We start from the raw sequence: 23719 nt of genomic DNA on the forward strand, positions 1-23719 counted from the left end.
GGCTACGAATCATGTCTACCTTCCTTCAAGCTCTCCAAATGAGCTGACTTAAGAAGCCGAACTCTAGGTAGCCTAATTATTTTCTCTCAGAATTTCAGCATTGTAACCAATCTAATACTCCTTAAAGTGAAAAGCCCCAAATCTTCTTTCAGTACCACTGAACTAAATGAATCCTTCAAGCCTAAATTTCTCTTAAAATATTTTACCTGAACTACTTCTAGCTTAGCTGCTTTAGCAAAACCCCAAACCTCAGAACCCCAATATAGACTAGAAGCTACTTTTGTCTAGAAAATTCTTTTCTGGATCCTCATGTCAGCTAATGAGAGCTCATGTCAGATATATCTGTTGAATTTTTTCGGGTTTCATCGGGTGTAGAATTACTGACGACTGTCATTAATATTACTATTATCCTCCTCTGTTACGTTAGAAGACTGTGAATTTAGATTTAATAACAGTATCTAATGGTAGTTTGGTTATACTGACATAATTAATTCATAGTTGTTTTTTTTTGTATAGGGTCAGCGTACGGTCTATCGTTTAACGTTAGTAAAACAGTTTAATGTTGAAGAGATTGAAGGTTATGCAGATCTGGTCAAGCTTGGCTCGCCTGATTTCATTGAGATAAAGGTATGGCCGAGTCTTTTCTTATTTTGAACAAGAGTAAGTATGGTTTTGAGTTGTTTTTATGTTTAGTCCTTGTTTAGCTTTTCGGCATTCCGGGTGCTTATGATTGCCTTTCGCTGAAATATAAGGTGGTGTTACGAATGCTGAAAAAAGGGCTTTATTCAAAACTGTGCCCGTGAATTTTTCGGGGAGAAGGGGTAAATTCCTAAAAATCTTAAATAAATTAATTATAAGGAAAATATGTTTTGCTATCTTTTATATATTCCCAGATAAATAAATTCTTAACAGAAAATACTGAACTTATTAAGTGTTGCGAAAATACTAAACTTATTAGTAGACGCTGCAACAGGGTTGCCCACTTGCAAACTTTTTGTGTGAAATGCACTCTTTTTACCTCAGAGGGGAAGCGGAAGCTTTGGCAGCCTTGCGCATGCAAATTTTTTGACTTGCACTCTTTTTTAGCAAAATTCACTTTTTTTTACCTTGATTTGCTCTCTTTTTGGACATGAGTGGTTGGCAACCATGCGTTGCATGGCCCTCTACTATCGTAGGATATTAAATCCAAAATGCTCCTTTTTCAGAAATCACAGCCAAAGGTTAAGAGCTTTAGTCTCATATATGGCTAGTACGTCAAGAAAAAAAGAAAATACGAGTCGGCCGAGAACTCTGTTGAAATCTGGTTGAGTGGATTGAAAAGTCCTTCGGTCTTTTGTGTCAAGCAACTAGTGTCATTATATTTAATTTCTAGTGAATTGCTAAAGGCCAAAATCAAAAGACATTAGACTCAGCCATGTGACTGTTTTGTGTATAAGATCACTGGTTTTCCATTTAATATTCTGTGATTGTGGAAAGTATTGTTCCTTTGTGGAGTGTTTGTCCTTTGATTTTTGCTTTTAGCAGTTGAGAAAATTTTCATTAAAGCAAAAGGAAGTTGAAATTTGATATCCCAGTTGAATTCTACGCGGTCGGATTAAATATAATTGATATTTAACTCGTTTTGACGAACCATGTCTTTTGATTTTGGTGGGTAAACATTATATGAACTATTAAAAGAGCTAAATACTTTCCTTAGGGAGTGACATATTGTGGAACTTCGAAAGCTAGTACGCTGACAATGGAAAATGTACCCTGGCATGAAGAGGTGGTCAAATTCTCCGATGAGCTGTTAAGTCGAATTGATGGGTATGCTTTGGCATCTGAACACGAACATTCGAATTGTATACTCATTGCTAATAAAAAGGTTGGCTGCCTTTCCTTTTTTCTTTTTTTTTATAAAATTTATTGTTTTTTAGAAAGTCTTCATCTTAATAAAGATTTGTTGAAGGCCAAGCTCTGGAAATTTAAATGATAACACCAATAAGAAGAAAAACAATCTGTAATAATGCACATTTTATCGACAAATACATTTGAGTTAGTTTGAAACAAAACTTATGGGTTTGTTATTTCACAAATAGTATACAAAATTTGTTTTTGTCTTGTGTCTTTATTTTGTCTTGTTTTCCTTCCCTTTTTGTCTTCTTCCTTTCTCTTCTCTTTTTTCTTCTTTTATTTATTTCTTTCTTATTTCAAAATGAATTTTTCTTAAAAGTATATCTCTGTTTCAGATGGGGGTTGGGAGCTGTTAACATATTTCAAAAAATTTCCGCCTTCATTTCATTTTATTTTATTTCATTTTCATTTTATTTCAGTTTATTTCATTTTTATTTCATTTTAGGAAGGATAGTTTCTCTTTAGGTTTTCAGGATAGACAATACAAGTCAATGTGTTCACTGCAGTTAAACTCACTTCATTTAATTCCAAGTGTTTGTAAGACCGAGCGTCCGGAAACGGTAGACGAAGCCAATGTTTTACCGGAGTATTTTAGAATCACAGTCTAGTTGATTTCTGGCTATCGCTTGGGGGTATAGACTTGTTTTTTGTTTATTTTTATGCCTGTCGTCCTACAGGCTCCTTGGCTAATTGGCTATATAAAGCTATATATTTGCTGTTCTGGAATCTTCCGTCGTGTTCCAGAAGCCCTACTTTCTTTTGTCTTAGATTTTGCTTTTAATCTACTTCTGTTCTCTTTTTAAGAAGCCTTTATTTTTGGAAGAAGCTAACGTTAATTTTTATGCTGCAGTTTTTTATTTTATGTTTTATTTTTTTTATTTTATCTTGTTCCAGTTTTCATTTTTTCGTTTCATGGTTAAAGCAATAGACTTTACTTAGTACAGAGCAATGTCTTTCAAGTACCGTCTCAAGATTTGGACGCTTTTTTCCACTAAAGGAGTCTTTTGACTGGGGATCATTTTGGGATTATTAATGTAACGCTCCTTAATAGTTAAAATGATGATCACAAAAAATCTTAAAGATCGCAGTATGATTGTCCTAAGTCGAAGCACAATGAATACCTATTTGACAAATGGTCTTTGGATTCCTCCAAAATTGTAAATTTTTTTTAGACTGGGGAAGGGGTAAGACCATGGGCGTACGAAAGGGGGCAGAGGGGGGCAGCTAATCCAAGAAGATTGATAAATGCTGAAGCTTATCGATGATTTATGATTTTTGGTGATTACTTATTAATAAAGGTTTCATAGGCATGATAGAACTTGCTAGCAATGTAAGGTTTTGTGAACTGCCATTATAACCTCAGCTCCCCATCCTTCATCTAAGTATTGGCTGCCCCTCCCCCACCCATCCTAGAGAAGAAGCTACGTACGCCCATGGGTAAGACCACACATTCTTCCCAGGGAGGAAGAAGGGAGACCGAGGGAGTCTGTATTTGCGTGTCTGGTTGTCTGTATCCAGGGTTGAATCACTATTTTGAATACAAGCATCTCAAATTAAAGACTACTATTCCCAGGGGTTTTCATTATAAATATCTTGGATCATTATTAAAGCTATGGTTTAGAAAATGGGGAAAATATTGGGATCATTCACAAGGTGTTCAGTGTATATGCGTACTTGCATAGTAAAGATAATGACAATAACCAAGTTATCCCTAAAATATGGTCAATTAGTCGATGCTTTATCTGAGTTGACCGTCAATTAATGTCAAAATTTCTTATAATACAAACATAAAAATATTATCCACGCTCCTTTTATTTTCAACTTCGAAATCCCCAGAAATCCTCAAAATTTTACTAGTTCCACGTCTCCGCTAAAGATTTCTTATTATACGAGAAAGACACTGGCAGTCCCGTAAAGTATATCCCATTGCAATTTCCTTAATGTCTCTCAAGTAATGGGACTAAATTAGGTCCCTGTTTGGAACTGACCCACTCGTAGTCGACACCTCACTGGTATAACGAGAAGGGGGATAATTAAACCATATTTTGAACTCAGCCTGCTGTTATTGCCTTTGTAAGATAAAAGTACGTACGTTCCTGATTAAGATCATCATAATAATTAAGTTAGGGCTAAACTGTGGCTTGGGAAGACTTATCAAGCTTTAATTGTTTTTACAATTCTAACAGACCGAATACATCGAAAGAATTCCATACACAAAAAAAATACATTTTAGTGGATTACAGGAAACTATATTCTAGGGGGGGAGGGGCGGGTGCTTGGGTAGTGGTGAATTTAGCCAGTCTATTTTGATCGGGTTCAACTATGGAGGCATTTGTAGATTGATGGCATAGGAGGTCATGGTTACCAAACGAAAACTCAGAGAATATATAACATGGATATGAATCCATTTTCTTTCTATCAAATTCCTGCCTGGAAAAACAGTTTACCATCCCACTTGCAGAAACTCTTTTTAACAAGAACATCTGAACGGTAGTGTTAATTCTGTATCTTATTGTATCTTCGAAAAACTTTAATTTTGGCGTGAACTCCTATTGAACTCCTATCTGGCGTATACAATTGTACTTTAAATCTTAAAAAGTCCAGTTAGACTTAAAAGTACGGTTGGATCATAAAAAAATGCACTTATAATCAGAGTCAACACACCATCATCTACTTAGTAAAGAGCTAAGTATCTCTTCTATCCTCCACTACTGTGTCCTCTAGCTACACATCCAGTTTATGGAGCGTCTCCAGTCCGTATCTAATCACACTTTTCATTAGATGGCATCGTCTTTCCACAGCCATCTTGCATTTTTGGCAATCTTGGGAATAAGCTCTTTCCAGTCGAGTGAAATGATTCCAAAAATTCACAATTCCTGTAATTGCTTCAATAACCATTTTTTTATCAGACAATCTAAGTCGAGGCAGGCCTTGGATCAGTGTGGGGGTAAACTTTGGAATTGCTTCCTTTGTGTCCATGATCTAGTTTTGTCCAGAAATTTTTTTTGACCCAGTCCACCTTTTGACCCAGTTTTGATCCGGCCTCTCAAGGTTATATCTCCATGTAGTAGCTTTCCAGGAATGACAGGTTTTAATCCCTAACAGTAAATGGAGACTTTGGCCTTAGCTGTTTTATCTGCTAATTCTTTACCTTCGATCGCAGAATGTCCTGGGGCCTCCCATCTCTGTGATATGAGTATCATTAGATCTTAGTCTGTTTGAGGCTTACTACCACTCAAACTGACTTTTTTTTTCAAGCTCTTATTAGTCTCAAGAGTGTTGAGCTATTCTTGGTTATCAGATAAGATAAATATGTCCGTAAATGTACTTTTTAGTTGCTCTAGTTTCTTAGCTGTTTGTTGTGTTCCAATCGTTTCAGTCTGAAAGACCGTTGCAAATTTACTCGAGTGGTAACTTTTTACCTCTTCATTTAGATCAGGAGCATCGTAGAATATCACTACTTCAATCCCCGATTTTGAATGGGCTCGTGATACATCGGCATAACGGATTGTTGTGTTGTTTTGGTGGAGCAGTGCAATTTTTTGCTCCCCTTCACTTTCTACCTTTATGGTAACCGTAAGTGGCCTTACTGGTTTTATATGTAGAACAATATTATCCTAGCGTATCTGCAATGCCACGTACTTAAGCTGTAGTGAGTTACATGCGTCCACGTGGCTTTTTGTTTTCCAGCTCAATATCTTCTGCCTGTGATCGTAACTTAACGAACTATTTGAAATTCGTGGATAAAGAGAAATGGGTTAAGAATGATCGAAATGCTTACAGAGGTACTTAGGAATTAAAAAGGAGCTGGATCATTTTGAAGCTGATCTCACCAAGCCAATCTCTTGTATGTAGAGGTTTTGGGGTAAAGCACTTGATTGACTCTTAACTATTTAGAGTCTGTGGTACTGAATTGAATGGTAATTTTTTTAGAAACTAATTTATTCAAGTGAATTTTTAAATTCACTTGAAAGCATTCACCTTATTAGTTGAATGGTTTGCACACACAAGAGTCACGAAGTATACAATGTGTGGGAAAATGCCGAATGAGGAATGTAATATTGGCAAGATCCAAAATATTTCTGACTGAAAAAAAAATCTACGGAATTTCAGAGGTAAAATGGTATGTTTTACACAAGATGAGTGACAATCACAGAGGTAATGTAACCCCAGATGCGAAATAATTCAATAGGGTGCTATGAAGAAAACAATTGTAAAATCATCAGTTGTATGTACTTGTGATCAAAACAGAGCTATGTGGACCCAACTGCTCTGTATCAATTATGTGGGGCCAAAATTGAGAGATATACTTCCGCACTTTCTCTTTTTTTTAGTGTTATGATTTTGAAGCTCAAAGGTCGCCTGTAAAGGATTTCTTGCTTTTGGCAATGAACATTTTAGTCAAGCTGTCTTCTCTAAAATAGATATCACATAGTTAAGGATTTTGGTCTTTCCCAAGCTAGATCTTTCTGCTAACGATAAAGGATTCCTCAGTGTTCTTAAAGTATAAGAATCTATAAAAATTGAAATCTGTTTTTTTTTTTTTTTTTTTTTTTTTTTTTTTTTTTTTTTTTTTTTTGCATTTATAATGTAGGATAGGTTATAGTGAATAGGTGTAAGGTAAAATTTAAGAATTGTTTAAACTAAATAATGCTTTTAGGAAAACATTTTCGAAATGACAGTTCTAAAAAATAATTGTAATCAAATAGCTTTCTAGGGAATTTTTCTTTTACTTTTTCGCGTTGATTATCCTTTTTTTCTTTTTTTCAGTTCCTAATCGACAATGAATGGCACACGTGGATTGACTACGAAAAGTTTCAAGAACTTATACTTGCATATTACAAGACCAATGGAGAGAAAACGTTTACCTCTATGGTAAGTTTGTTGTATTATTTGAATAAAAAATCTTCTTTCTAAAGGTCTTTTATGTACCCCTTCATTTCTCTTTAACGACTTTTTGGACAATAATTTCAGGGTTGGATTCGGCTACACCACGTTTACGTGACGCTGAAATAATAAGTCACTCCTTCTGTAGCTGGTCTGCGTCGTTAGGGCTGAGTGTACGTTTTTTGTATCCTGTATACAAATAAGCTTCTTTGAAGTTTTTAATGTTTGCATTGATATCTTGTACGGTTTCATTGATCTTTCCTTCTTTTTTCTTTTTTTTAATTTCGCCCTTAATTTTTTCTTCTATTAATAATACTGCTACCGACAACTCATTGCAGCACCAAGCTGCCTGAACCCAACACAGCTGTGAGTGCCCCTCTTCCATCACAATCAATTTAAAGCTTCACTCTATCCCCCTTCTAAGAAGTTCCAATTTTTTCTAAATCATTTTTAATGACTTCATCCTGCCCCATTTGAGGACGATCTGCTTTTCGTTTGACCCTATAAGGATGGATAAAAACTTAATCTTCGGCAATCTGCCATCCTTCATCCGTAAAATGCGGCCTAGCCATCTTAAATTGTCTTTCATTATAGTACTAGAAAGCGGAATCGAACCACATTCTTCGTACCCCATATTCTTTGATAAAACTATAAGTATCTCTCGACAATTTCTCTGGAAACGATCTAGCAACTCTTCCTTAGCCTTTTGAAACGTCCAGATCTCAGAGATATGCTTTACCGTTGTCTGTAATGTGGCTTCCGACACTTCTTGTCTTAGTTGACAAACTTATCTTCCTTTTCATCTATATTTTTTTCAAATGCCGAAAAAAAATCCCTCGGCTATTCTGTTTTTTACATCTTCCCTGCATCGGCCTTCTTATCAATAATACTACCCAGGTATTTGGAGCTTTGAATTCGTTCGATTCCTCGTTACCAAGCGAGAACTTGAAGACTTAGTCTTCTCAACGTTAGTTTACTAACCGGTTCTTGGACCGTTAACTCTCGAAACATTCATATATTTCGCTAACATTCTTATCTAGGACACTCAAACCATTTGCGTTATCGGAGTCTAATGGAGTTTTCCATTGCTATCTCATTACATGCTTTCCCATAGCCTTTGCTGAGCTCCTTAGGGCACAGTTCATCAGAATAATCCATATAAAAAGGATGGGATACAACGCTGCCTAACTCCTGATTTCACACCAAACCAACGACTAGCCTCACTCCCTACCTTATCCTTAGCAATATTATGCTCTTCCGTACCACTAATTGCTTTGATGTACTCTTATAGTATACCTTACAATGGTAGAACCGTCACTAAAGCTTTTCTATCAAATGAATCAAGTGTCGGTTGATTCAAGTTTTCTATAAAACTTGGGATGAAAGGGGTCTGATGATCCAGACACTTCCAAAAAAACGTATATAGGGGCGTTAGAGTCCCCCATCTTTTCAAGAAGAAAACACTTTTTCGTATGGGTAGCAGTGAATTTTTCTTCGCCACTAGTGGGGTACGGAAACATTACAGAGAGATGTTTAAAGGCTCATTTGAAAGCTTTTTTTCGTAGGGGGTGGGGAATTACTTACAAAAAAAAACTTTAAAATACGAATTAAAAATTTTATATCCATTTTTTACGTTTTTACGAGTCGAACAATTTTTTTTTTTTTTGGGGGGGGTCAATCCCCCAAATACTATTTTGAAAGACTAAAGTTTTTATTGTTTTAAAAAATAAAGTTGTGTGACAGAGTCAAACTTTAGCCTAAAGAGCGAGGCGTTGGGGAGGGGACAGCCCCTTTCATATACGGAGCAATTTCTGTTCGTTTTAAGTTTTAAGGGCTCATTTGGAAACTGTTTTTTATGTGTCCGGGCTTTTTGTAAGTAACCTTTAGTAAAAACCGATGAATAACAAAGAATAACAAAGCCAAGGAGTATAAAATCAAGTACAGTGAATGCGAAGAAGGAAGTATCAAGCTCATTGAAACAGTAATTCCGCTACAAAGTATTAACGTACCTTATACCATTGCAGTGGACAACCATGTGCCTACCATTTTGAAAAACATGGCCCAGTTTTGTCTGTTGCAAGGAAAGTAAAACTCGTGCTGAATTCAAAAAAAGCCTGGTATCTGATGTAACAACATAATTATTCTTTTTAAACCTAAAATAGAAAGATTTTTGATGAAGAATGGCCAATAGTGAAGCGGGAGAATTCTGAAAAATTCTTGATTAAATATATAAATTTATATTTAAAAAAAAAATGGAAAAAATAGTGGGTTATTTATTTCTAACGTTTGCACTTGGAATATTTGCAATTCTTAACCAAACCGTCGACTGCGGGAGAGCTTCTCTAGGTAAATTAGGTTTTTGCGACTGCCTTGAACATAGTACGTATTTAGGATAGGGGGGTAAGCCTGAAAAAAAAAAAATGAGTATTATAGATCCAGGTTTTTGTTTATAATAGAGCGTTGTCATGAGATTTCGTTTTGTTTTCAAAATTCATTATCAGTTTAACAATGCGAAATAAGTTAACTTTGTCATAGTATTCACCTGCGACCATATAAAGCACATTAGCTTATGGAAACGGTTTCATAAAGTACATTAACAAACCAGTAAGCTTTTTAAGTGAACTTAATTCCTGTGTGCCTGCTAGAAAGCTGAATAACAGAGGCAGACCCTCTGGTGTGCATACTACTTCCGTTAAATTAACTCCTCATTCGGGATTGTTCGACCTAAATTATCAGTGTTTAGCCGTGAGAGTGAACTTTTGTGTTTGCATTAGTGTGCATCTACCCATTGATTGCTCCAATGATCAATCAGAACGATTATTGTTTTATCGTGCGAAAAGTTAGGTTCTTGTGTGGAAAAAAATTTGGCGTCTAGGTTTACCTTGTGTTATAGCCGGAGACTTTAATTGTAATTTGTCTAAACTAGATCTCTGGCGTCTCCACGTACTACTATAGTTAAGGGTTTATTTACTGATTTTTTGCGTGTGTTAAATGAAATGTCAGATTTTACGAATATTCACACGTTCGCGACCTTCTAACTTCAACCACATTTCTGTATCTTCAAATCTGACCGCCGATACAGTTAACGTTATATTTGATTATCAGCTGTCTGACCACTTACCTATAACTTGCTCTATCGGTGTGCCATCTTCCGTTTCTCAAAGTAGTCCACTAGCATGTGATTTCTCAGCCCGGCGGTATCGTCGTGATTGGTCAAAGATTGACCAAACTCAGTTCCCCGAGTCGGTTGACTCGATTCTAAGTAAAATTTCAGGTTTCACCTCATCCAAAAGTCACTCCAGTTGCCTAAGAATGAAGTCCTGATTCGTCTTGATATATATATTGTGCTGAAATATGTCATGCCCTTCGCTTTGCTGAAAAACAAGCTGTCTCCATGCAATGTGTCTTCAAAGGAATTGTTCCTGGATGGTCCACAAATCTAGAGCTTTTTACTTCATGTGGACAAGCAAAGTTTTGGTTTTCTATGTAGAAAGATAGTGGGCGACCCACTACCGGGCATGTCAATGACATACGGATCTCTACAAAGCGGAAGTTTTCCAACATTCTTGCTCAGCATCGTAGAGATCTTATTAATAGCTATTCTGCCCGTGCAAAACAAGGTCGAAATATGGTATTTAAATTTGTCTCATCCTCAGCACCCCCTTCTTCGTTACCGTCCTCAGCTGACATTCCAGAAGCTGGATGGTATGCTTATTATGAATCTGAGTTTTCTGCCCCTGGTCCTATCATGGAGCAATCTTATGAAGTAGCTCTGGATCAGTTTCTGGATGTTCAACCTGATGAGGATTTTGTGGTCAGTACCCGTTCTATCGAAGATGCCATCCAAAAATTAAAATGGAAACGTCCATCTGGTATTGACCAAGTTAGTGCTATTCATTCGAAATACGGGAAAGCTTCTTACGGCTCATCTGTCTCTGTTTATGCAGATAATTTTCACTCAGGGTGTCGTTACTTCTTTTTTTTGCATCGGAGATTTGACTCATATCTCTAAAAAAGGGAAATCTGAAGTCCACTGTATATCATTCCGTCCTATTACCGTAGCTACATCCCTTTGCAAGCTCTTTGAGTTACTATCTATTAAGGAACTTGAAAAAGTCTGCTATACCCCTCCACACCATTTAGGATTCAAGCGAGGTACCGGGTGTGCCGACGCTTTAACCGCTGTTGTAAATGCCATGATTAATGCGGAATCGTCTGGCGAAAGCCTTGTTTATTTTTTTGGGGGGGATGATGTCAGACGTGCATTCAACTCTCTTATCCACGCAGCGATGCTTCTGAAAGCTGGTAAACGTGGATTGAATCTGGCCATTATTAGTTCTCTTCGGGATTTATATTCAAGACTACGTACCCACCTGAAGCTGCCCCCAGATAAAGAAATGCCCCTGATTCCGCGCAAGACAACTTATCCTAGTCAAGAAAGGGGCATCTCCATGAGCTGTGATCTATCACGACCTCTTTAATAACTATGTTCTGAAAGCAAAAGAGTTGTGCCCACCTTCGCTAATTTTGCTTTTTTTAAACCTTTGCTTGGTTTTCTATACTGACGACATCCTAAACCTTAGTCGAACTCTTCAACGTATCACCGAAATTTTGGAATTCCTTGAGGCGGAATATCAGAAAATTGGGCTTGAATTCAACTCCAAATCTGATATTGTCCTGTTTAACTGGAAAACAAATTCCTCTGCCCCTTACGTCACGCTTTGATCTAGCTCTGTTCAACCTATAGATCACCTTATGTATTTAGGTCTGCCCAATGCTTCTTCTATCCGACTCACCCGAAAACTTCTTTTTGAAAATATCAGACGTAGAATCTCAGCAGCTTACGCTTCCATTGTATCTTGTAAACTTCGATTCAACCGACATCTTCTAGCAAGTCTATATAATACTGTTTCCCTTCCCCATATCCTCTATACTGCACCCTTCTGGAATCTCGTAACTAAAACTGGCAAGAGTAAAATCCGCTCCATGTTCTTTCGTTTTGCCAAGTATCTGCTTCATCTGCCTGCGTGGTATATGAAATTCAAGGTTGCTGACTTAGAGGTTGTCGTTGCTAGACGGATAGCGAAGCATAATCGAAAAATTGATGGGAATTTAAATGATTGGTCCCATATTCTGAAGCAGTGATGTATTCTTTTTTCTCATATGGTCCGTCGTGTTGTGTTTTTAATTGTGACGGATTTTTCAATAATTTTCGATAATAATAATACTTTAATTCTTGTATGATTGTTAGCGTTACTGTTCTGCAGCATTTATAGTAGGCCGCACCATGTCGAAGATTTTTTTTTATTTTTCGCACATATATTGTATAAATCAGATGGTGCTGTTATCTTTTCTTAACTTATCACCTTCGGCTCCCACCTTGGACCCGAAAATCGTTTGCGTCTATCTGTTATAGTATACTTGATTCATGTATTGTCATATTAACAAGTATTGTGAATTTTAACGATTAATTTATCACGCGACTGGAGCCATATCTTGCAATGGTAAGATAATGGGCACATCAGATAGCAAATGCTTGTGTTTATACTCGTTTTCTTATAAGTCTTTTTCTTTTTATTCTGGTTTCTTTCGTGTATTTGCTGGTCTTGTATTTTGCGAAGTGTCTAATTGTTGTCCTTATTATTTTATTATTTTGTTCTCTCTTACTGCTCCGTCTTGTTGCTTTTGTATGACGGGTCTTCAAATAAATAGTAAATAAAAACAATAATAAATGGTTTGGGTGTTTAAAGAAAAGTAAAAAGAAACTAATAGAAGAATTTCTAAACAATATCGTAAATTATTATGTCGTCCAACATTGGTAAAAGAACTTGGCACTATGATCAGAGAGATAAGCCAGGTATTATGTTTCAATTCTTAGGAATATGTTTTCTTGTACCATCTTCACTTTTGAAAAGGAGAAATTTAATGGGATTTTCTTTTCTATCACGAATATGGGAATATTTGATACTGAAAACAAGTCGTGACTGTAACGCCTACAGATCGTATCTGATAATGCTACACTTCTGAGATAATTGCCAAAAACTGTTTGCTAAGCCGTTCTCAAAGGGGGTTCTGCAAGGCAGTCTTGATCAGGAGGATCAAAAAGCACATATTTCCCCACTGATCCTCCTTTTGAGTTCCGCTTAGGAAAGGTACCACCTTTAAGCGTAACTGTAACAAAATTGAAAGCTGTTTGTTTGACTTAACTATCTTTATAGTGACGGCAAAAAAAAAATCCAAATCGACGAATATTAGAATAAGCTGTTTTCGATCTTTTCTTGGTTAACTATTCATTGTTTTTGTAATACTATTAAAGGCTAGTTGGGGGTAAGGTGAAGGCTGTCATTTGTTTGAAAATAAACATTGGAAAATGACAAAAAGGAAATCTTTCTTGGCTCTAATTCTACAAAGAAAAAGAAATCAAAAGAGTTGTATAAATATGCTTATTTGCATCCACTACTGCGTAAAGTAAGCAGTTAGTGCTACAACTCCTGGACAGGTACTTTTGAGGTTGCAGAGACTCCATCCCATTTCCATTGTATTATTCACTTACTACCTTCCGGAGGGGTGGAGTTAACCGATAGCCAGAAGTACTAACCATCCCGCTCTGACACACATATTTCTTTCTATTTATAGAATAATTACCTCTTATGAAGTTCATTTTGTTGTGCTCTATTTCTCCTTCTGTCCTTTGTTTAAAAATATTTAACTTCGAACTGTTGTGTTCTTTTCCATCTTTAAAACAGTGAAAAGCATCAAACGCATGAAAGGATTTGGAATATATCGATTTCATTTTGTTAATGAGTCATTCCTAATGAACATTTTGTAAAACTCTCTCAAGAATGCTTTGGAGAAGAAAATAACGGACTAATCGCAGTACTGAAATATAATTAAGTGCAAAAATAATTTCATAGAAATATTAAGGACAAATAAGTTTTTTTTTAACTCCAGACATATCACAGAAGAAAGCCCTAGCATAAGACATATCCTTTATTTTTCACAATTATAAAGGAGACTGAAAATAAACTTTTCAATCTTCTCACGATAATAGGGTTTTCTCGAGGATGTAGATACAAAAAAAATTGAACAATTGCATGTAGCCGCAGAGAAAGCGAGAGATTATTGCACTATCCTTCATTGTTAAAAAGTGCCTTTATTTAGTGGGTTAATCAGCCAATTATATTATTCCTTAAGCGTTTGAAAGGCCTGCCGAATAATCCCCCCTTTTGTACCCGCTGTTGTGTTTAACGCTGTTTCCCATGTTAAACTCTGATCTAGTAAAACGAAAGAAAAGTATTAGGTATACATTTTGACCATAAAAAGTTTAGAAATGAACTTTCTGTTTTTCTGTGGTGTAGGTAAATAATCTGGCTTCATTGTGATGTAAGTATACCAGAGGTATTGGAAGATTTTTGTGCGAAGCATTACCCATAACCCTCGCCTCCTAGGAAGTATATGCGGCTTTGTAAACGTGTCCAGCAAAAAATGACCCACCATATGAATCTTCATCAATCTCTAGCTCAGTTTCGAAAAAAAAAAGTTCGAAGACTTTTGTTTCTGGCGCGACGGCGTGACACTTGATATTAAGTACATTGTTGATCCTGTTTTCCTCTGTTCAAAAATGTTTTAAGTCTTTCATTCGTGTTCTCTTTTTCCATCTTCCACCACCAATAGCGTCCAATGCATGAGATACTTCAGAATATATTGATTCCATTTTGTTAATGAGTCATCTCATATGGATATTTTGAGAATTTTTATGTGGTTGTCGCGACTTCTTCAACTTTGTTAAGAGTCGACGAGTTTTACCTAATGATAATGGCGTTGTCTGAAAATTGAATAGAAAAGTTGGGCAAGCTTTCTAAGAGGTAGGCTTTGTTATATTCATATTGGGATAGAAGATTTGACTGTATCTATGGATAGGCTATTTTTCGAAAGAAATGAGCTTTTTACTTTTACTTTTTTTCACTGGAATCATTAATGAAATATTTTAGTTTTTTTATCTAAACAAAATTTTCGTTTTTTTTTCTTTGTCGCAGTTAGCGGTAAAAAAAAGGTTGTCGGTATAAGTTATCCAATCGAAGCTGTTGACATGAATTATCTGATCGTTAAAGGGATTTCATTGTTTTTACCAACAATTCATTTATTCGTTTCTTATCATCGGAGGTGTCTCCCCCATGCCATTTTGCAGTTATGTGGGGCTTGACTTCGCTGATGCTACGAGAGTCCTGTGTAATGCAAGGGAAACATAAGTATTATTAAAAAAAGAAGTTGCTTGAACTCCTAAAAAAAGATGCTATCGCTTAGTGCTTGAAAACTACTGATGCTCAATTTAATTCAATTCTATCATTTATTACTCACAACTACAAGAGAACAAGTAGTACAAGTGGAGTATAAACATAATACCAGAAAAAAAAAAAGAAAACAAAAAAGAGCATCAACAAAACACTAGCAATTAATTACTAAAAAAAAACTCTAAAAAACCATGGTCAGGGCCAATTTTACAAAATGCATCTGCAGAAAGCTTTTTGTGTAGATAACCGAGCTTTTGAGTTACATCGGCAACATAGAATTTTTTTACTAGATACTGATTTCTAGTCTATGGCGGCAGAGAAAGAAGAAATTTGCAAAATTTGAAATATTAACTTTAATATTTTTCAAATCCTTTAGCTTAAGAACACAATGAACACCCGGAAAAAAAAATATAGAATGATCAGAAAAAGTCGAAAACAAGCGCCCAAGAGCTCTTCTGTTATATTTTCCACGGTTTGCTGCAATTTTTGAATAACTGAACTGAATTTTTCTTACTGCGTCAGCAACAATCTGTTTACGGAAAAGAGCTAGAGAATTAGAAACAGTAATACCAAGCCACCGAAAGGAAGAGACAAAAGTACAGAAAATTCATTACATACTAGAGGAGTAGACGAGGACAGATTATAAGATAAGAATTCACACTTGTCAAGATTCAAGGATAGACCAATATTTAGGAAATACGGAGAAACTAAAGAAACCATCGCAGAAAGAGCAGATTTAGTACGACTAATCAAAAGGATGTTCTGAGCATAGGTAATGGAAGAAATATCAGTCAAACCAGAAAAATGAGTGCCCGAGATCTCTTTCAAAAAAGAAGAAATACAAATTTTGAAAACGGTTGGTGATAAAACACCTCCCTGCCTTACGCCTTGAAGCATTTTAATAGTTGTTTCTGGAGAAGAATTCAGGCGGAGGTAAGAATTAAAATACCAAAACCGTAGAAGGTAAATAACCTAAAAATTAACAACAGAAGAAGCCAAAGAAAAGAAAAGCTGGTTATGAACAACAGGGTCGGAAGCCTTTGAAAGGTCAAGTGTACAGAGATATACGCCTTTACCCTTAGAAGAATTAGAAAGTAGAATAGAAGAAAGGACACGATGAGCATGTTGGCACCCCACACCAGATCTCAAACCAAGTTGATTTTCACCAAAGAAAGAAATCTTTTGAGTTAGACTAGGTAAAAAAAATATACTCGAAGACCTTGCTAATATTGCAAGAAACAGAAATTGGACGGTAAGAAGAGCAATCTGTTGGCGATTTACCTCTTTTTAAAATTGAAGTCACGCTCCCACACAAAAAGCTTTCCGGACGACAGAAGACGCCGAGCACATTTGAAACAAAAGCGCGAGATGTGACACAAATTCAGCACATCGGGGAATTAGATGCTTCTTAGAGATACCATCAGCATCATTAGATTTCGACTTAAGATGTATCAAAGCATTCATAACTTCACAACGCGATATAGGCAGAATAAAGCGCTGACTTAGAAATCTAGGGACTATTTTAACAGACCCTTCGCCAAATTATCTATGAACAGAATAATTCAAAACGGAGAATATCTTCGAATAATTTGCATGCCAAGAACTTGGTGGAATAGCATCACTGCTCACATCAGAATCGTCTGTTTTACTTGAATTAATTACTTTCCTCCATTCTTTAGGCGAAGATGGAAAATCAAGCCCACGCTATCGGACACTTTTCAGATACTTCTTGAATTATAATTTAGTTTTCTGTTTAATAAGAAAAACATTACCAGACCTAGGCCGACCACAATATGTCCAAACTTTTAGCCAAAATTTAGCTCTATTTTTAAATGCCTTAAGGCTAGGGTCAAGTGACCAAATAGGCTTTTGAGTATTCTTTTGGATTCACTTTACTGGGACAGAAATTTTTTCAGCTTCCTTCATAGCGGAGAGGATAGAATGATAATATCGATCTATTTCATATATAGCATAAATAAAATTATAGCTACACTGCAGAAGCTGATACTGAACATAAATCGTACTTAGAAGTGAAGCCAATGTTGTAAGACAAACAGAAAAATTCGCATTTTTCCAATCAGGCTTATAAAACCATTTAGAACGTATGCCACGACTCTTAAATATTCTCCCAGAACAATCTGTAGGCTTTGATAAACAAAAAGACAGCAGAAGGTGATCAAGATCTTGCTCGTCAAAATGAACCGCAACTGGCGAGCAGACAAGAGCTGCAGAACAAATAACATTATCAATGTCTGATTTACTACCTGAATGGTGAATATATGTATAATCATGGGACTTCCGAACAATTTTATAATCCGGGAGAGAATCAAGAAGCTGATCATCCTTACATTATCAGAAACCAGATCGGTATTAAAATCACCAGCAATAACAATTGCAACCCATGATCCGATATCTTTAGAATTAAAGTTTTAAGTCCATTAGAAGTACAAGAGAACTTATGAAGTGAACGAATGGAACGATCGTTATATGGCAGATACACATTAATTAATACAATATTACCAAGACGCACAGCAAAAAAGTATCATTTGATTGGAAAAGCACAGGACTCGCACTAGAAATATTTTTCTTAAAAACACAAGCTAAACCGCCAGAAGGGCTTCCACGCGTAGTTTTAGCTGGACACACAAAAACAGCGTGATCACTGCTTCGTCTCAGAAAAGTTTTGCTAAAGGCAGTCAGTAAATGTTCTTGGAGACAAACAACGTCGTAATTAACATACATATCATCAATAAAAAAGTCCTTGCCTCTCGTTCCATTAATATTAAATGAGACTATACTTATGTCCGGATTCATTTCTGAGATAAGACCTTATCAGTGATCTTCTTAATCACAGAGCATTATAGGCTGTAAGAAGGATGAGATCCTCCACAATTGGCACATTTCGGAGATTCCGTACAACGATCGCTGTTCGTAGATAAATGCAGCCCAGCACAACTAGCGCACTTACGAGTGCTACTAAAGCGAGTTAAGGCATAAACTCTTCTGGATTGAAGAGGGGAGATGCTTAAAAGTTCTTTTTTTTTTCAGAAAATATTCGTCGGATCCAATTTAGATGTATTTCGGGATCTTTCTGTTATAGCTGCCTCTTTTTCCCTCCTCTTTGGGCCTGCCTTCTCCTTGAAATTCAGGAATATAATGATTTAAAAGTAAAGGCAAGGTTTATTTTCCTCTTTAAGAATGGTAGACATAGATACTCAAAGACAATTTCTTCTATTGGATGGGGCTTTAATGCGAATGGGTCTTTAAGCCAAAACGTCCAGATCCGAGAACATTAACTTTCTTTCTCAAACTATTCAAATCCTCAGGGGACCGACACGTTGCAAGGATCCTTCCTTAATGGGTTAATATATTCTTTTTTGGGAAGAGGGGGGAGGGGTAGCAGTTAAGCCGTGTAAAGCTCTAAAAAATTTTATGAATTTGGTGTAAAAATTAAATGAGCAAATGAATATGCTGAACGTAAGCTTTCTTCCCAACTTTCCCTCTTTGACAGGAGAAAACAATTCAAGTGAGTGTTGGATACTTAAAATAGAAACTGGAATTGACGTCTTATGGTGTGGGGCAAGCGTTATTCTTTTACTTTTCTCAGAGTAAGTTTTATATATTCTACATTGGTTGTTTTTTTCAGGATTATGTAGCCAAAACCCCGGGCTGGGCCGTTTTTGGTTCGAATGAACGTGGGTTTGACCCAAATGAGACAAAATGGAAGAGGAAACAGACTAAAAAAGATGTGTCCGGCTGTTAATGGTGCACGCTCAGAATTTTATTGGGGGATTGTACGCAGGTGGCCTTTTTAGCTTTTTGTCGGTAATTTATTAAATAAAATCCCATGTCTTTGATGATATAAATTCCCTTTCTGTTTATCTGTGTTTTGGCGTTCAGGTTATCAGCAGTGGCAGAATGATAAAGGATATCAATACGCATCGATTTCACTCTTGCAAATATACACGTATTTTGAGCTAGTTATGAGTTAGTGAGCTCTAATTGTACTTTACCGACTCTGGGTGGATTGTTACGAGAAGCTTATTGCGGACTAAATTCTTAGAAACAAATAAATGAACTGGAACTAAAAACTTTTTTCCCAAGAGAGCTCTTTTTCTCCATTTTTAAGCGAACCTTTGGTGTACTCCTGTGAAATAGTCTATCCCTGGATGTCATAAACAGGTTTTCATATAAATTTGACAAGTTTTAAAAAGCAATGTTCGAATTGGAATTTTTCTTTTGTTCAAAGAGGGAAACGCTTTTTGTTTTGGTTTCTTTTAGACTGCCTAATTGCGTTTCCAGATTTCAACGCCAAAGGTAATTTCCTCCTCAAGTGGCGGTGGCGGTTTAATAAAAGGTAGGACTAGAGTAAGACAGCAGCTTCAAAATGTTTCAGTCCTCTGGAAATCCAAATATTGTGGGAAATGTAGGTACTTACTCTAGTTAAATGATATCACTTAACTCTAAAGCAGAGATTTCCAACCGATTTTGGGTCATGCCCCACCTAGGCATTTCCAAAATGTTTATGCCCCCTCACGATATTTAAATTTTTTTACTCAAAATTTTACACGTATTTTACCTGAACGAAACTTAAATCTCCAGTAACTTGATATTTTTTTTTGAGTCGATCTCAAGGCATATTTTGTACTATATTAAAGAACAATAGGGCCTTTTTGTGTTTTTTTCTTATGACCGCTTTTTATAGAAGAGCTGGTTTTAGAAACTATTATCAATGATGACATGGAAAGTTTGGAAAAAGAAGAAGCATCTTAAATTAATTTTTGTGGTACTTGAAGATCTTGATATTGTGCATTTTATAACTCTAATTTTTAATTACACAATTATTGCATAAATGAATGTATTTTTTTTATTCACATGCTGGAGGGCCATAAAAGCTGGAGGGTGCTAAAGGTGCTTATCATCTTTAGCTCCGAGTTTCTTGATAAATCGAACTATTCTGGTGATGTGTAATATGTCTGAACTTAGACATATCGGGAGTGAAGCCACGAATGGCTTGTCGGACGCTGGTAATCCAGTAAATATATAGCATGCCCCTAAATCAAAGTGTGTGAAAGTGTACATAATGTAGTTTGATGCTGGATGACGCACTTCTCCCTGTGATAGTGATACTGGAATCCTATTTCATGAGACATTAAACAGCTCATGGTTGGAAATAGCAAGTAAAGAGTGATTCTATATCAGTAAAAACTGACATAGTTTTCTGAAGCTTGTTACTGACTTAGACCTTCCTGAAGCCTTTTGCTGGCTCTAGGTGGGAGCAAGGAGCAAACTAAACCTTGAAATTTCTTGAAATTGCATGCCTTCAGAAGAAGAATTATCGATATTGTTTGCGGATGACACAGCAATTAGTTTGAAGGCAGGCAATTAGGAGGACCTACGATTATCCCTTGAAACTGTTGCTCTGAATGTAAATTCTTGGTTTCATGACAATCGGCAATACCCTACCTAGAGAAGTCGAAATTTATTGTTTTTGGCAGAAGTTCGAATTTAGTGAGGCGTGAGTCATTTCAAACTATTAGTATTGCAATTTCCTCCATAAAAAGAGTAAATGTATTCAGATATTTAGGTATTTATATAGGGCGTGTTCCCGGTCCGAGGAAAAGTTAATAATATTTAATAAAAATTTAATATTTCGTTCCAGGTGAGAGCGAATTAACAGCTGGAACGATCGAAAATTAAATTTGTATTAAATTTTGTATTAAATTTTTGTGAATACGGTTAACTAGTGTGTTTACTAAATTAAATTCTGTACATTCATCATTAAAGTGGGAAAAATAGAGGCAAATAAGCAATGTAATAGTAACAAATAAGTATTAAGGTATCAAAACTTATATTTTTTATACTTTACTCACTGCTTAATAATATTATTCTTGTTTTAATAATAAATTAGAATGCATATTAGGGCATTAGATAATACACTGTTTTAGGTTCTCAGTTAATTCGTATTAAATTTGAAGTAAATACGAATTAAATTGTAATTTCCACCTGGAACACACTCATAGATTCAACTTTGTCGTTTAAAGCCCATATTAGTAAACTTGTGGCAACAGTGACCAGGAATCTTGGTTGTTTGCATCGATTGAAGTTTCTGTTTCCGTAGCAGATCATGAGGACTTTATATTTCTTATAAGTTGAACGTTATTTTCAATATTGCCCAAGCGTATGGATGTTGACTCTCCCTTCGCATTTACGAGGACTCTAAATTGTTCAAAATAAATCAATAAGAATCCTGGACCATTTTCTAACACACCCTAGGAAGACAGAAAAATTATCTGAAACTAAAACATCTTTTTTATTTCTGGGTATTCTTGATTTGCAACGAATTTTTCACCTTAATTTGGGCATATGGTTTTTAAACATCCAACGCAGTGATAATTTTTTCCATAGCATGAAACATTTGGTTGAAAATAAGCATAGCCATTTATCAAGACCCAGGAGTAAATACCGTTTCACGTTTGTTACAAATGAGAGATCAAGACTAAGCCAGAGATAGCAACTTCCCCAGATTGCCCACAAATATAAGCTATTTGATATAGCAAGTGAATCACCGTTTCCCGTTTGTTAAAAATGAGGGATTAAGACTAAGTCTGAGATATCAACTTCCCCAGATTGCCAACAAATATAAGCTATTTGATATAGCAATTGAATCACCATCACTCTATGTATATATATATATATATATATATATATATATATATATATATATATATATATATATATATATATATATATATATATATATATATATATATATATATATATATATAAGGAAATTAAAAGAGATTTTTATTTCCGCCTAAAGTAGCAGGGATTGAATGCATTATTGATTTATTTATAATTCGTTTTGTAAATCCCTTTCCGATCTCCGTGAGTCAATATTTTCCTTGGTTGTTTTTTCTTCTTCTTTCTTTCTTCTTCCTTTCTTTATTTCTCCCTCTGTGCTCCGTGCGACTTATTGAAGTGCAATTTAATTTTTTTTTCTTTATTAATAAACGAGACGTACGAGTTTCAGATAGGCGCTTGAAACTTCTACATTAGGGTTATCTGATACGCTGAATCTGATGGTGTGGTTTTCATCAGTATTTTGTGACTTTTAGGGGGTATTTCCCCTTTTTTGAAAATAAAGCAAATTTTCTCAGGCTCGTAACATTTAATGGGTAAGACTAACTTGATGAAACTTATATATTTAAAATCAGCATAAAATTCCGATTGTTTTGAAATCCAGTGCCCCCTTCATGTAAATTTTTTTTCCCCCATGAAACATTCCTCCATGGTAAATTCCGATTGTTTTGAAATCCAGTGCCCCCTTCATGTAAATTTTCTTCCCCCATGAAACATTCCTCCATGGTAAGATCCTCCCACGTAAGCCCTCTCCCGAACCCTCCCCCCCCACCAGAAAAATTTCCCCTGAAAACGTCTGTATATTTCCCAATAACCAATGTATATGCAAACAGTGGGCATTGTTCATAACTTGCAGCCCCTCCCCCGGGGACTGTGGGGGATTAAGTCGTCCTCAAGTCATAGTTATTAGATTTTTCGACTATGCTGAACAAAATGGCAATCTCAAAATTTTGATTCGGTATCTTTGAGAAACAAATGAGTGTGGGAGGAGGCCTCCAATTTTTTGGTCTTTTAAAAAGAGAAATTTTAATTTTCGTTCGAATAAGCCCTCTCGCGATATTCTAAGACCACTGGGTCGATACGATCATCCCTGGGAAAAAACAACAAATAAAGACGCATCCGAGATCTTTCTTCTGGCAAAAAATACAAAATTCCATATTTTTGCAGATAGGAGCTTGAAACCTCTACAGTAGGGTTATCTGATACGCTGAATCTGATGGTGGGATTTTCATCAGTATTTTGTGACTTTTAGGGGGTATTTCCCCTTTTTTGAAAATAAAGCAAATTTTCTCAGGCTCGTAACATTTAATGGGTAAGACTAAACTTGGTGAAACTTATATATTTAAAATCAGCATAAAATTCCGATTGTTTTGAAATCCAGTGCCCCCTTCTTGTAAATTTTTTTCCCCATGAAACATTCCTCCATGGTAAATTCCGATTGTTTTGAAATCCAGTGCCCCCTTCATGTAAATTTTCTTCCCCCATGAAACATTCCTCCATGGTAAGATCCTCCCACGTAAGCCCTCTCCCGTACCCTCCCCCCCCCCACCAGAAAAATTTCCCCTGAAAACGTCTGTATATTTCCCAATAACCAATGTATATGTAAACAATGGGATAACTTGCGTTCATAACTTGCAGCCCCTCCCCCGGGGACTGTGGGGGATTAAGTCGTCCTCAAGTCATAGTTATTAGATTTTCGACTATGCTGAACAAAATGGCAATCTCAAAATTTTGATTCGGTATCTTTGAGAAACAAATGAGTGTGGGAGGGGGCCTCCAATTTTTTGGTCTTTTAAAAAGAGAAATTTTAATTTTCGTTCGAATAAGCCCTCTCGCGATATTCTAAGACCACTGGGTCGATACGATCATCCCTGGGAAAAAAACAACAAATAAACACGCATCCGAGATCTTTCTTCTGGCAAAAAATACAAAATTCCATATTTTTGCAGATAGGAGCTTGAAACCTCTACAGTAGGGTTCTCTGATACGCTGAATCTGATGGTGTG

At 36.0% G+C, this 23719-nt stretch overlaps 1 protein-coding gene across 1 annotated transcript in view; it reads left to right on the top strand.

The window, feature by feature from the left end:
- LOC148939958 (S-adenosyl-L-methionine-dependent tRNA 4-demethylwyosine synthase TYW1-like) overlaps positions 1 to 18937 on the top strand; it is an 81815-nt gene extending 62878 nt beyond the window's left edge. The window contains exons 10-13 of the mRNA XM_089106158.1: positions 517 to 627; positions 1697 to 1864; positions 6664 to 6768; positions 18718 to 18937. Of these exons, the coding sequence (XP_088962284.1) occupies positions 517 to 627; positions 1697 to 1864; positions 6664 to 6768; positions 18718 to 18834 (501 nt within the window). The 3' untranslated portion in view covers positions 18835 to 18937. The remainder of the gene's footprint in view (positions 1 to 516; positions 628 to 1696; positions 1865 to 6663; positions 6769 to 18717) is intronic.
- The last annotated feature ends 4782 nt before the right edge of the window (positions 18938 to 23719 follow it).

The sequence above is a fragment of the Artemia sp. Qi Xiang Cuo genome, chromosome 20 (genome assembly GCF_049724085.1).
Source record: "Artemia sp. Qi Xiang Cuo chromosome 20, ASM4972408v1, whole genome shotgun sequence".
NCBI lineage: Eukaryota > Metazoa > Arthropoda > Branchiopoda > Anostraca > Artemiidae > Artemia > Artemia sp. Qi Xiang Cuo.